At 42.4% G+C, this 15,166-nt stretch overlaps 1 protein-coding gene across 1 annotated transcript in view; it reads left to right on the forward strand.

Moving 5' to 3' along the window:
- Positions 1-2,146: 2,146 nt before the first annotated feature.
- The window catches only part of LOC106579824 (serine/arginine repetitive matrix protein 4), a 226,344-nt gene continuing 213,324 nt past the window's right edge, over positions 2,147-15,166 (forward strand). The window contains exon 1 of the mRNA XM_014160030.2: positions 2,147-3,100. Coding sequence (XP_014015505.1) covers positions 2,967-3,100 — 134 coding nt within the window. The 5' untranslated portion in view covers positions 2,147-2,966. The remainder of the gene's footprint in view (positions 3,101-15,166) is intronic.

Genomic DNA, 15,166 nt, shown 5'->3' on the forward strand with positions numbered 1-15,166 from the left:
CTAATTGCCTATAATTTCCACATGTTGTCTATTCCATTTGCACAACAGCATGTGAAATTTATTGTCAATCAGTGTTGCTTCCTAAGTGGACAGTTTGATTTCACAGAAGTGTGATTGACTTGGAGTTACATTGTGTTGTTTAAGTGTTCCCTTTATTTTTTTGAGCAGTGTATATTCCAGCCCACCATTTAAACATATTCAGCGGGTGTCCAGTTGACATGATTCTGTGTCAGACCTCGGTTCAAATACTATTTGAAATCATGTCCCATACTTTATCTGAGTTTGATTGAGCTTGTCTAGTGCAATGGAACCAATAGAATTGTCACGTAAGTTCCAACCCCACCCATCTGGCACTCCAGACAGGCTTGAGCAAACGCTGAAAGTATATGAAAGATTTCGAATAGTGTTTTAAGCAGACTAGCGTTTTCGTCATGAATCTTGTTCTGGAGACAGCTCTGCAGTGTGGTCACTAACTGGCAAAGCCACAAAGTCATAAAATCTTACACTAACCTTAACCCCAACCTTAACCACACTGCTAACCATATTTTCTCTTTTCATTAATGTTTACAATATAGCCAGTTTTGACTTTGCAGCTGGCCTATCTATGGGGAAATCCCTCAGTTCTGCTTCAAGGACAAGGCTCATGACAATAAACGTCAACTTTCATGTTTTAATTGAAGAGCGCTTGTGGCTCTGCATCCCAAATGGCACCCTATGCCCTACATAGTGCACTACTGGCTACGGGCCCTGGTCAAAAGTAGTGCACTACATAGGGAATAGGGTGCCATTTGGGACTCATTCCCTGACTCTATCTTTATTCAAAGCACAGTGATGATGATCCAGGCTGCCCGCTTTTATCATTAAGTGGCTGGTGTTGTTCGACATTAACTTTCATGTTATCAGCTAATGTATAATCTAACTGAGCTTGGCTTTAGTTTGGAGTGCCTCCGTGCATATCTATTAGAACAAGCCTGGCCAGGTGATTGTTATCCCCATTTATGACGTATCAAAAGTCTGCATGTTCTAACATAACATACAAAAACTTAGAGAAGCTTCTGGTAAGGTCAAGTAATAATGGACGTTTTGCTGCCAGAGATGTATTGCTTGCAGTGTATTCCTTGATCATAAATATTCAGATGTGTCATCACTGCCACTTGGGCTCCCAAGTGGCGCAGCGCTCTGAGGCACTGCAGCTCAGTGTTTGAGGCATCACTACAGACACCCTGGTTCGAATCCAGGCTGTATCACAACTGGCTGTGATTGGGAGTCCCAAGGGGGTGCACGATTGGCCCATTGTCGTCTGGTTTTGGCCGGTGTAGGCCGTCATTGTAAATAAGAATTTGTTCTTAACTGACTTGCCTAGTTAAATAAAGGTTCAATAAAAAAACCTGTCAAAGTACAGGTAATTTTGAATCCTTACGCCTATCCAACAGTAAATGATTAATCAAATATGTATTCCTAAATTGAGTACTCAGCATTGCATAAGTATATATTATGACAGATGATGTGAGGGGCATGGAGAGCAGAGAGGAGAGAGGGGATTGGGTTGTGGTGCATATTGTAGCTAGAAGAGTTGGGCTGTGTAGAATAGCTGGTGAAACACTGCTGTGTTGTGTTGTTATTCTGTAATCTGGGTTGTGTTGGGCTGTGTAATATTACATTGTTGGACTGTGCTGTTGTGGTGGGTTTTGTTGTATACTGTAGGTATGTACAGGCTTGCTGGGGAAAAACTCTGAGCCTTGGGGGTTATTGTGTCAGGCACATGCACCGGCTGCTTCTCTCAAACCCAGCCTTCTGTTATGCTAATAGGGGGAAACGGCTTGGCCCTTTGTCCAAGACACAGAGAGAGAGAGGCCTAGAATGAGGGAGGAAGGGAGGGAGGGGGACACAGAGAGACTAAAAGGGAAAGAGACTAAGTAAGACAATGAGAGTAACTAAAGGGAGGGAACAGAGTGAGGGAAATAAGACATAAAATAATAGGAGGGGAGAGAAAAAGATCACGAGAGAAAGAGAGAATGAGAGAGAGAGCGATAGAGAGAGAGAAAGAGAGAGAGAGAGGGAAACAGATAAAGATAGAGGGAGAGAGAAAGAAAGAGAATGAAAGAGAGAGAGAAAGATCACGAGAGAGAAAGAGAGGTAGACAGAGAGATAGAGAGGAGAGGAGAGAGAAGGTGTCCTACTCCCCCTGACCTACCCCCAGCCTCCCAACGTCACAGTCTGAGAAAGACAAAACAAGCTACCAGTCAGCTGGGCTCCTCACTCCGCACGCTCATCCATACACTCTCAAACCCACTCACTCACTCACGCCCACAAACCCAGACATATACAGTCAGCACACACTCGCCTCGGCTCTCAGATCTCATCCACCCGTCGGTGTGTGTGAATGAGTCCCTGTGCAACACGCTGAGAATCACTCCCTCACACACTACGTCCGTCACTGGCTCCTTGGCTCTGACCGGAGAGGAGGATTCTCCTGTATGGCCTGTGACTCTCTGCTCTAACTGAAGACTACCACACAACACAGAGCAGAGAGACAGGGAAGAGGAGAGGGAGAGAAACGCTACCCCCTGAGAAAACAAAAAACAGCCTGACGGTGCAGCAGCAGCAGCAGCAGTAGAAGAAGCCTTTGTCTTGTCCAGCTTGGTCCACATGATCCCCCCAGTAGAAAGAAGAGAACAGAAGAGAGGAGAGGAGCAGCTCTGAGCACTGACACATTGACCTACTCTAGCAGGAAGAGAACAACGTTTGCTGTTTGCTGTGTTTCCCTGTGTGGATTCAGATTCAGTACTTGGACAGCTCCGGAGCGCTCCGCTCTCCAACACATTCCTGTAGTAGAGTATAGTATATGTGAAGTCTCCCTCGTCGAGACCCCATTCCCAGGGGCAGCCCTGGACCCCCAGCCCCAGCCACCCTTGGCTCGCTCCCTGGCTCCCTGCACCCCTCTCCCCCTGGGGACAGCAGACAGCATGGCCAGCCTGGAGCACCAGTGGGAGAAGCAGCTCTTTGAGAAGTTCTGGAAGGGGACGTTTAAGGCTGTGGCCACACCGAGACCAGGGAGCATCATCGTGGCTAGCATCACCGCACGGAGGAGGGTAATCAGGTCAGTTATCTCTACAATTCAAATTTCAAAAGGCTTTATTGACATGACAAAAATGTGACATTTTTATTGCCAATCAACATTGTTGAACAATTCAACCATACAATACGCTCAATCTCTCAATTCTCTTAATTCTCTTCATCTCTCTCTATGTCAATAATGCAACTGTAGTTTTGTAAAATCAGGCTTATTTTGTACCTATGCGTATGATAGAATTGCCCACCTGTAGACATGCTGGTAGATATGAAAGATAAGTATTTAAAAATTTTTTGGGCTGTAGCTGAATCAAGCAAACAAGCAGGTGTTTAAACCTTTTGTAACTATGAGCTCTCAGTAGACAGTCCAACACCAAGTGAATTAATAAGGAATTAAGAAAGGGGTGTCAAACATACGGCCCACGTGGGGGACCAATCCATCATGCAGATGGTGTGAGTTAAAATGTGTAAATACAATATTGCTTTTATTTACGATTTTTTTTTGGGGGGGGGTGACTCAATATACTTTAAAACAGGGGTGCAAGTAGAACTCATTTCTTCCCGGTATGTGACCTCCTATATGCTGCGCATGCACCAACATATTTTATGTACCTAATCATAGAATTACGTATAGAATCCCTATCAATTCAATAGGATCTCTGTGGTCCTAGACATCAATATTTGTTATTTAACTTTTAAAATGTGTTACCTTTTATTGTGGTATAAACACAACCAGTCATGATGTTTTCATCTGATTGTCAAACAATCACTTCAAAGGTCTCCTTTACTAGGCTAGTGAGCACGTTCATCTAGTCACAACATATATTCAGCCTCCAAACAGTGGAGGATGGAAAAGGGACATCTGTTACACTAAACACCATAAAGTGTAATGACGTTTGGTGGTTGTCATTAGGCCACAATTTATCAGTCCACTTCTGTCTGGACACGTCTCGGTGTCGAGTGTTCTCATCGAACCACATCGCATTTTGGAGCGTAGGCTATACCACCCGTTTTCAAGTCCATTCGTTCAGTTTTCATGCCTTGTTATATCCTAGAATTTTCTTAATGGTGTTTTCATTGTTGTTATTATTCATTATTGTGATAAGCTCATATGACAGGCTCACTATTTGTTTCCCCGGTGTCCGACCATACCACCTTACTTTGACCCCTGCTTTAAAATGACTAAAACCATATCAAAACTGTGAATAGATGATAATGGACTTCATAGACTTTATTGACTGGGTCCAGCTCACTAATAATCACTACATTCATACAGTTTATTGACTGGGTCCAGCTCACTAATAATCACTACATTCACACAGTTTATTGACTGTGTCCAGTTCACTAATAATCACTACATTCATACAGTTTATTGACTGGGTCCAGCTCACTAATAATCACTACATTCATACAGTTTATTGACTGTGTCCAGTTCACTAATAATCACTACATTCATACAGTTTATTGACTGGGTCCAGCTCACTAATAATCACTACATTCATACAGTTTATTGACTGGGTCCAGCTCACTAATAATCACTACATTCATACAGTTTATTGACTGGGTCCAGCTCACTAATAATCACTACATTCATACAGTTTATTGACTGTGTCCAGTTCACTAATAATCACTACATTCATACAGTTTATTGACTGTGTCCAGCTCACTAATAATCACTACATTCATACAGTTTATTGACTGTGTCCAGTTCACTAATAATCACTACATTCATACAGTTTATTGACTGTGTCCAGTTCACTAATAATCACTACATTCATACAGTTTATTGACTGGGTCCAGTTCACTAATAATCACTACATTCATACAGTTTATTGACTGTGTCCAGTTCACTAATAATCACTACATTCATACAGTTTATTGACTGTGTCCAGTTCACTAATAATCACTACATTCATACAGTTTATTGACTGGGTCCAGCTCACTAATAATCACTACATTCATACAGTTTATTGACTGGGTCCAGTTCACTAATAATCACTACATTCATACAGTTTATTGACTGTGTCCAGCTCACTAATAATCACTACATTCATACAGTTTATTGACTGTGTCCAGTTCACTAATAATCACTACATTCATACAGTTTATTGACTGGGTCCAGCTCACTAATAATCACTACATTCATACAGTTTATTGACTGGGTCCAGCTCACTAATAATCACTACATTCATACAGTTTATTGACTGTGTCCAGTTCACTAATAATCACTACATTCATACAGTTTATTGACTGGGTCCAGTTCACTAATAATCACTACATTCATACAGTTTATTGACTGGGTCCAGTTCACTAATAATCACTACATTCATACAGTTTATTGACTGTGTCCAGTTCACTAATAATCACTACATTCATACAGTTTATTGACTGTGTCCAGTTCACTAATAATCACTACATTCATACAGTTTATTGACTGTGTCCAGCTCACTAATAATCACTACATTCATACAGTTTATTGACTGTGTCCAGCTCACTAATAATCACTACATTCATACAGTTTATTGACTGTGTCCAGTTCACTAATAATCACTACATTCATACAGTTTATTGACTGGGTCCAGCTCACTAATAATCACTACATTCATACAGTTTATTGACTGGGTCCAGCTCACTAATAATCACTACATTCATACAGTTTATTGACTGGGTCCAGCTCACTAATAATCACTACATTCATACAGTTTATTGACTGGGTCCAGCTCACTAATAATCACTACATTCATACAGTTTATTGACTGTGTCCAGTTCACTAATAATCACTACATTCATACAGTTTATTGACTGGGTCCAGCTCACTAATAATCACTACATTCATACAGTTTATTGACTGTGTCCAGCTCACTAATAATCACTACATTCATACAGTTTATTGACTGGGTCCAGTTCACTAATAATCACTACATTCATACAGTTTATTGACTGGGTCCAGCTCACTAATAAGCACTACATTCATACAGTTTATTGACTGTGTCCAGTTCACTAATAATCACTACATTCATACAGTTTATTGACTGTGTCCAGTTCACTAATAATCACTACATTCATACAGTTTATTGACTGTGTCCAGCTCACTAATAATCACTACATTCATACAGTTTATTGACTGTGTCCAGTTCACTAATAATCACTACATTTGAACAGTTTATTGACTGTGTCCAGCTCACTAATAATCACTACATTTGAACAGTTTATTGACTGTGTCCAGCTCACTAATAATCACTGAGATTAAAGCTAGGCAGTCAAGGAGCATAGAAAATTCAAAAAAGAAATGATGGATACAGGGCTATTTTTTCCACATTTTGACGTGAGGAAATATAACACATTTCAGTGCGGAACTCGTTAAAGACTGAATGCGGCCCCTGGGACAAAATGAGTTTGACACCCCTGAGTTAAGGTTTCAATATGTCTACATGTTATATGTAGATAGAGGGTTACATAACAGAGAAAAAAACACATGACAGGCAGGCATATCAAGTAAACATGACAGAGGCTTCAGTAGAATTTCCCAATTTCTTTTAAAGGTTACATGCTTGTCTTATCTTCTCTCTCTGAGGCTCTGTCCCCTCCAGTGACATGGTGGCCATATGCCGTTGTCTCTCTGTGAAGTGCCACCGTGTGTGTTACGTATTCATGCTCCTTTTCACTGTGTGTGTATCTGTGTGTGTGCGTTTGGTTTTACTATCCTTTTGGGGACCGGAAGTGGGGACATTTCGTCAGGTCCACACAAGGAAAGGGGCTATTTTAGGTTTAAGGATTAGGTTTAAGGTTAAGGTTAGAATTAGGGTTAGGGTTAGAATTGTTTATTTTATTTATTTATTTCACCTTTATTTAACCAGGTTGGCAAGTTGAGAACAAGTTCTCATTTACAACTGCGACCTGCCAAGATAAAGCAAAGCAGTTCGACACATACAACAACACAGAGTTACACATGGAGTAAAACAAACATACAGTCAATAATACAGTAGAAAAATAAGTCTATATACAATGTGAGCAAATGAGGTGAGATAAGGGAGGTAAAGGCAAAAAAGGCCATGGTGGCAAAGTAAATACAATATAGCATGTAAAACACAGGAATGGTAGATTTGTAGTGGAAGAAAGTGCAAAGTAGAAATAGAAATAATGGGGTGCAAAGGAGCAAAATAAATACATAAATAAATACAGTAGGGGAAGAGGTAGTTGTTTAGGCTAAATCATAGATGGGCTATGTACAGGTGCAGTGATCTGTGAGCTGCTCTGACAGCTGGTGCTTAAAGCTAGTGAGGGAGATAAGTGTTTCTAGTTTCAGAGATTTTTGTAGTTCGTTCCAGTCATTGGCAGCAGAGAACTGGAAGGAGAGACGGCCAAAGGAGGAATTGGCATTGGGGGTGACCAGAGAGATATACCTGCTGGAGCACGTGCTACAGGTGGGTGCTGCTATGGTGACCAGTGAGCTGAGATAAGGGGGGACTTTACCTAGCAGGGTCTTGTAGATGGATGGCATTGTGATAGACTGCATCCAGTTTATTGAGTATGGTATTGGAGGCTATTTTGTAAATGACATTGCCAAAGTCGAGGATCTGTAGGATGGTCAGTTTTAGGGTTAGGCGTTTGGGGTTAAGGTTAGGTTAATGATTTTTTTAAAGGAATCAATTGTTTGGTGCCAACAGAGGGTAAACAGAGTATCCATTCATGCCTACTTTCATTGTACTATCAGCCCTCAGAGCAGACAGACAGACATACATACATACAGACAGACAGACAGACAGACAGACAGACAGACAGACAGACAGACAGACAGACAGACAGACAGACAGACAGACAGACAGACGAAAAAAAACAGATGGGCAGACAGACAGACAGACAGACAGACAGGCAGGCAGGCAGGCAGGCAAGCAGGCAGGCAGGCAGGCAGGCACGCAGGCAGGCAGGCAGGAGAAAAACAGACAGACAGACAGACAGACAGGCAGGCAGGCAGGCAGGCAGGCAGGCAGGCAGGCAGGCAGGCAGGCGAAAAACAGACAGGTGAGAGATATGTGACATCGTTGTATCAGTGTTTATCGTCTCCTCTCTCTCTCTCTCATCCACTTATCCTGATCCTCCTGTTTTAGCTGATCCCATCCTCACAATCAGACACGATCCCCCGGCACTGACAACTTTATCCCTCATCCTATCGCCCCACCCTGACCAAAAAAAGTACACACAAAAACCCAGTCTGGGGATTCACACAGTGACGTGCTGCGGTCAGGATGGGGCAGCACTTATCAACAGGAGATTCTCTCTGTCTCAAATTACACCCTATTCCTTTTCAAACTATTGAGCCGAACCGAGTCGAGCCAAACCAAGCTGTAATGAGCTGGCCTGGTTATGCATCCACTATAGTTTCTGGATCCATGCTGAAAAGGAAATGGCACAATATAGTGAGCAATTTGTATAAATATCATTATAAACTGGGTGGTTCGAGCCCTGAATGCTGATTGGCTGAAAGCCGTGGTATATCAGACCGTCTACCATTGGTATGACAAAACATGTATTTGTACTGCTCGAATTACTTTGGTAACAAGTTTATAATAGCAATAAGGCACCTTGGGGGTTTGTGGTATATGGCCAATATACCACAGCTAAGGGCTGTATCTAGGCACTCTGCGTTGCGTCAACGCAAAGACAAAAGAACAGAAAACTTGAGTGTGCACAACCCCCCCCCCCCGGCCACTCTTTCGTAAAGCCCAACTCTGTGGAGTGTACGGCTTCAAGTGGTCCTATGGACAGATACTCCAATCTCCGCTGTGGTGCTTTGCAGCTCCTTCAGAGTTATCTTTGGTCTCTTTGTTGCCTCTCTGATTAATGCCCTCCTTGCCTGCTCTGTGAGTTTTGGTGGGTGGCCCTCTCTTGGCAGGTTTGTTGTGGTGCCATATTCTTTACATTTTTGAATAATGGATTTAATGGTGCTCCGTGGGATGTTCAAAGTTTCGGATATTTTTTTTTTTAACTCAACCCTGATCTGGAATTCTCCACAACTTTGTCCCTGACCTGTTTGGAGAGCTCCTTGGTCTTCATGGGGCAGCTTGCTTGGTGGTGCCCCTTGCTTAGTAGTGTTGCAGAATCTTGGGCCTTTCAGAACAGGTGTATATATACTGAGATCATGTGACACTTAAATAAAGTCCACCTGTGAGCAATCTAACTAATTATGTGACTTCTGAAGGTAATTGGTTGCACCAGATTTTATTTAGGAGCTTCATATCAAAGGGAGTGAATACATATGCATGCACCACTTTTCAGTAGTTATTTTTTGTTAAATCTTTTGAAACAAGTCATTTAAAAAAAATTCATTTCACCAATTTGGAATCTCTTGTGTATGTCCATTACATGAAATCCAAATAAAAATCTATTTAAATTACAGGTTGTAATGCAACAAAATAGGAAAAACACAAAGGGGGATGAATACTTTTGCAAGGCACTGTACTTGTTACATTTTGAGTGACTAGCAAGACAGGAAAATGGTCAAACTCATGCACTTATCAAGAGGACATCCCTGGTCATCCCTACTGCCTCTGATCTGACCGACTCACTAAAGACAAATGCTTTATTTGTAAATTATGTCTGAGTGTTGAACTGGGCCCCTGGCTATCCGTAAATAAAAAAAACAGGAAATTGTGCTGCCTGGTATGCTTATTATTTGAAATGATTTATACGTTGACTTTTAATACTTAAGTATATTTAAGTAATTACATTTACTTTTGATACTTCAGTATATTTAAAGCCAATAACTTTTAGAATTTTACTCAAGTAGTATTTTACTGGCTAACTTTCACTTTTACTTGAGTCATTTTCTATTAAGGTATATTTACTTTTACTCAAGTATGACATTTGGGTAATTTTTACACCACTGATTGATGGTTATGTGTGACTCAGTTGGTAGAGTATGGCACCTGCAATGTCAGGATGGTGGGTTCGAATCCCGCTGGGGCCACCTGTAAGAAAATGTATGCATGCGCTTCTCTGTAAATCATTGGATAAAAGCTTCAGCTAATTAGCATCTATTATAATAATTTGGTTTTGACACCCACTATCATCACTAAATGTTGTATCACACGGCCGTTGTGCACCTATTAAAATTATTGTTATTTTAATGGAGATTATGGTGATCCATTTCACAGCACATGCAACATGCATGAGTAAATTATAAATTCAACCCTGAAATAGGGCAATAATATCTTTACCTGATCCGATTCCTCTATTCACAAAATGCCAGTGATACTGTATTTATTTAAATATTTGTTTTGCGATTCAACATGTGGCTTGTTCAAAGGGTTATTTTCTATGTTGAATATTACAATGTAACTTCATTTTAGCCAGTTTGTTGACTCAACTCAACTCAATTCCCTCCAGCCAAAATGAAGGGGGAACAGAGAAACAGTTCTCTTGATTTCTGGATATATTTAAAAAAATACACCCTCTAAATATACCATCTCTCTCTGTGTTGAACTGAGCACACACAAAACAAATAGTGGGAGTACCAGATAGGGGTTCTATAAAGAACCATAATCATAGGGTTCCAAGTGGAACCTCTATGGTGCTATAAAAAAACCTTTCCTAAGGTTCTATTGAAAAAGATTCTATATAGCACCAAAACAGGGTTCCGCTATGCTGCCCTACAAAGGTGACAGTGACAACAAATTTGGTCAAAAATCTTTGATCTGTGTTATTTAGTTTCCTGACACAAGAACAAGCCAGTTGATCAGAAATTGTATCAGTATCAGAAATTGCTGTCTGTCCAGACAGAAAAAGAGTTTGAAGTAAGATTTTGCAGCTAACAAAATTACGTGTTTACTGCGTTTCTGCCTTTGTAAGACAGTATGGTTTCCTCACATTCCTCACGTTTCCTCACTTTTTTTTGGCACTGAGCAAATGTCAGGTCTTCTAAGCGCAAACTTGAACGTTGTGAAATTTATGTGCATCTTCTGGTGTGCCTTTACTGTGAACACGGAGGCTGTACCCGCTTTAAGTTACAGTAATAACAGTGGCCAAGTAGGCTACTGTGGCTATTTGATCATAATGTAGGCCTACCAGAGTGGCCTGCCATCAAAAACAATGGAGAAAATGCATCCCATAACATTTTAACATGGACATAGCTGTTCTATCATTCAGCCTACAGTAGCAGCCAATGTGTGGTGTCCAATCTAGGTCTACACTCCATGAGACTTTTGGAAAAAATATGTAGTGCTTGACATTAACCTGTTAATCCACTTGTCCTTCAGACAAGGAGGTGACTGAAAATGTGTTGTTAGCTGCAAGAAACCACTTTACAAAATAAAGTTAATTATTATTCCCATACCATTATTACAGAGAATCAGACAAATTATTTTATATTCTGCCCATTGTCTACTTAGCTTATTCAAGCCTGTCTCACAATACAACACTTCCCCTTTAAGATAAGAAAAAACACTCTTTACCTAACTGACTTTTCAAAGATGGCTAGAAATGTACACGTTTTGTGCTCTTGTAGGAAGAAACCACTCCTCCATTGCTGACTAGAAATTAGCTATAACTGGGCTAATAACTCACTAACTAGCAAAGAATATGATCAAATGTTCATGAATTATCACTAAAAGAGCAAAGAGACGTTTGTGAACTGTAAAGAACCACTACCCTTCCCAAAGAACCCTTTTGTGAACTGTAAAGAACCACTACCCTTTCCAAAGAACCCTTTTGTGAACTGTAAAGAACCATTACCCTTCCCAAAGAACCCTTTTGTGAACTGTAAAGAACCATTGAAGGGTTCAAAGGGTTATTTGAGTCAGTATGGTTCCACATAGAACCATTGCCCTTCCCAAAGAACCCTTGCGGGAACCCTCATTTTTTAGTGTGCAGTTTAACGGTGTCCTTATAGTGTCTGGGATAGCACCAGCGGATGCAGCATTAGTGGATGCTGGCTCTCTCTGCCTGTCTGTTCAGTTTTAGCCCTTCTTAAAGCTTGTCCTCCAGCTCCAGTGTCTCCTCTCCTCTCCTCTCCGCTGCTCTGGAGAGGCTAACTGTGGCTAACATTGACGTTGATCCAAGCATCACAGGCGGGGAGATGACAGACATTTACATAGCCTGAAGAATAGTTTTTCTGCTCTGTCATTCGCTACTTTAGTCTGAGGCTGCCATCATGGAAGCTGTTTATGTGGACGAGGACAACAAGATGAGTTGTACAAAACAAAGTCATCAGTGATTGGATTGTCTCTAACCAATCAGAAAATCAAAGCCAATTACTTATTTTCAAACCTCCACTTTACCCACATTCTGGCTCTGGCCCAACCCATCAGTTTCTGAACCAATCAGTAAGCCGCAAAAGTGTTCGCATTCAGTGAAGGGTCAGGGAGGTACTCAGATCCAGACACATTCTTAGGAAGAAACTAACGCCCGTGGGTGTGGCGTAGCGATCAGCCAGAGCAAGGTGTCTGGGTAGCCAGGCAGACATTTACAACCAACCGAACAAATGTTCCACATTTTTCCCCAGCCAGAGCATAGGCTGTCAATCAGACAGCTAACACTGTTAACATCAACCTATTTTGTTCTCTCGCTCTCTATCTCTCTCTTTATCTTTCTCTTTTTACACTTTCTCTCTCTCTCTCCATCCCTCTTTATCTTTCTCTCTTTTTCCACTCTTTCTCTCTCACACACACTTTCTTTCTTCACTCTCTTTTTCCACTCTCTCTCACTCTCTTTCCCCATCCACAATGCACATAGACAACACAGGGAGATTGTAGAGGAGTAGAGGAACATCCTCCCTGGTAGAGTGCTGTATGTACGGTATGTAAGTTGGTGATGCTCCGTCGCGTTCTGACGGTAACTGGGGAATGCTTAGCCCAACAGAACACATAGCCTCAGGCCTAGTTCCTCTCTTCACTTGCGCACTTCCTCTCTCTGTTTATCACTCTCTTTCTCCTGCTCCATCCCTCGCTCTTTCTCTTGCTCTCTCCCCCTCCCTCCCTCTCTCCCCTTCTCTCTCTCCCTCTCCCGCTCTCTCTTTCGCTCAGAGAATCACCTTATTCACTGTGTATAACCGAGGGGTGATGAACAATCCTAGTGAATTCCTGGGAAGTGACAGTTAGTGTAGAACAGACAGAGATGGAGAGAGGAGAAGATGGGGAGACAGAGAGAGATGTTTCATGTTCAATCAGTGTCTTCCCTCCTCCTTCCCCTTTTCCTGTCCTTTTTTTTCTTTTTCATTCCTCTCTCTGTCTTTTCATTCCTCTCTGTCTTTTCATTCCTCTCTGTCTTTTCATTCCTCTCTCTCTTTTCATTCCTCTCTCTGTCTTCATTCTTCCATCGTTACTGGAGCATGAGAACCACAGACCCGCTCCCCTCTCTCCTTCCCCTCCCCTCTCTCCTTCCCTTCCCCCTCCCCTCTCCCTCCCTCTCCCCTTCCCCCTTCTTCTCTCTCCTTCCCCTCCCCCTCCCCTCTCTCCTTCCCCTCCCTCCTTCCCCCTCTCCTCTCCCCTCCCCTCTCTCCTTCCCTCCTACCCTCTATTTTCCCCTCTTCCCCTCTGTCCTCCCCTTCTCTCCTCCCAGTCTTCCCCTCTTCTTCATCCTGGTTGGCGAAGGGGGGAATGGAGGGAGGGAGGAATGGAGGGAGGAATAGAGGGAGTCATGGAGGGAGGAAGGGAGGAATGGAGGGAGGGAGCTAGGGATGAGTTGACTAACTCTACAGCTGGAGGTTCCAGCCTTCAGCTATTATAGCCCTGCAAGCTGTTTTGTTCAGAGGCGCTCTTCATTAAAAATGCAGGCCGCTGGGGCACAGAGTCGGGGGCTATCGTGGTGTTTGTGTGTGTGTGTGTGTGTGTACGCCCTGCTTGTTTGTGTGTACTTGCAGGGGTTAACAGGGACTTGTCCAACACTGAGGCAGATGGTAGCCTGTGGGAGTGTAGCGGGGGGAGGAGCCTCTTACCTCAGCCCTCAGCCCGCTGCTCTAGCCAGGAAAATAAATTACAGCTAAGGGATTGGAAGCTGTTCCCTCCATCCAAAGGCATTGGGGATACACTTTCTAACACATTGAGTAGCCTGTAAATGAACAAGGAATTAACTGCTGTTGCATCCAAAGGCATAGAGGATAGATTTTATAACAATACACATTGGCATAGAGGCATAGCAGTCTGTGAATGAATAGGGAAAAAAGTCACCTTCAATCTAAACCAGTGGCACTAGTCCCTCTTGAATGGAAAGGCATAGAGATGGGATACACTTTCTAACACATGGACACAGACTCAGTGTAGCTGTAAATGAACAATAGACTCTCTCTCATATGTAGACCAGAGGCAGAAGTACTCCCTGGGGAGTAGCCACTCTCTCCTCTCCTCCGAACTTGATGGATGAGGGGATGATACCGGAGTACAGTCCTGCAACTAGTACCTCTCTTTTTTTATCATTCTCTTATATCTCTCTCTCCCCTCCTATTCTCTCGCTCAGTCTCTGTCCTTCTCTCTCTCTCCCCCTTTTTCCTTCCTCTCTAGCTTTCTCTATATCTGTCTCTACCTCTGTCTTTCTCTCTTTCTCATCTCTGTCTCCCTCCCTCCCCTTCCCAACAGTGTCGGTTAGAGGCATTGTATTCTATTTCACTGCTACTTCTACTCCCTCTCAGTGTTCCTAGTCATTATATTACTGTCTGCTCATTGGACCAGGCTGCTCAGGAATGTTCATTACTGTCTGCTCATTGGACCAGGCTGCTCAGGAATGTTCATTACTGTCTGATCATTGGACCAGACTGCTCAGGAATGTTCATTACTGTCTGCTCATTGGACCAGACTGCTCAGGAATGTTCATTACTGTCTTCTCATTAGAGCAGACTGCTCAGGCATGTTCATTACTGTCTGCTCATTGGACCAGACTGGTTAGGTATGTTCATTACTGTCTTCTCATTGGAGCAGACTGCTCAGGCATGTTCATTACAGTCTGTTCATTGGACCAGACTGGTTAGGTATGTTCATCACTGTATTCTGATTGGACCAGACTGCTCATTCAGGATATAATGATACAGATACAGCCTCCTAGCAGGACTCTAGACGTGTCCCAAATAGCACTCTTTTCAGAATATCATTGAACATCACAGCACATT

Source organism: Salmo salar, chromosome ssa20 (assembly GCF_905237065.1).
Source record: "Salmo salar chromosome ssa20, Ssal_v3.1, whole genome shotgun sequence".
Taxonomy (NCBI): domain Eukaryota; kingdom Metazoa; phylum Chordata; class Actinopteri; order Salmoniformes; family Salmonidae; genus Salmo; species Salmo salar.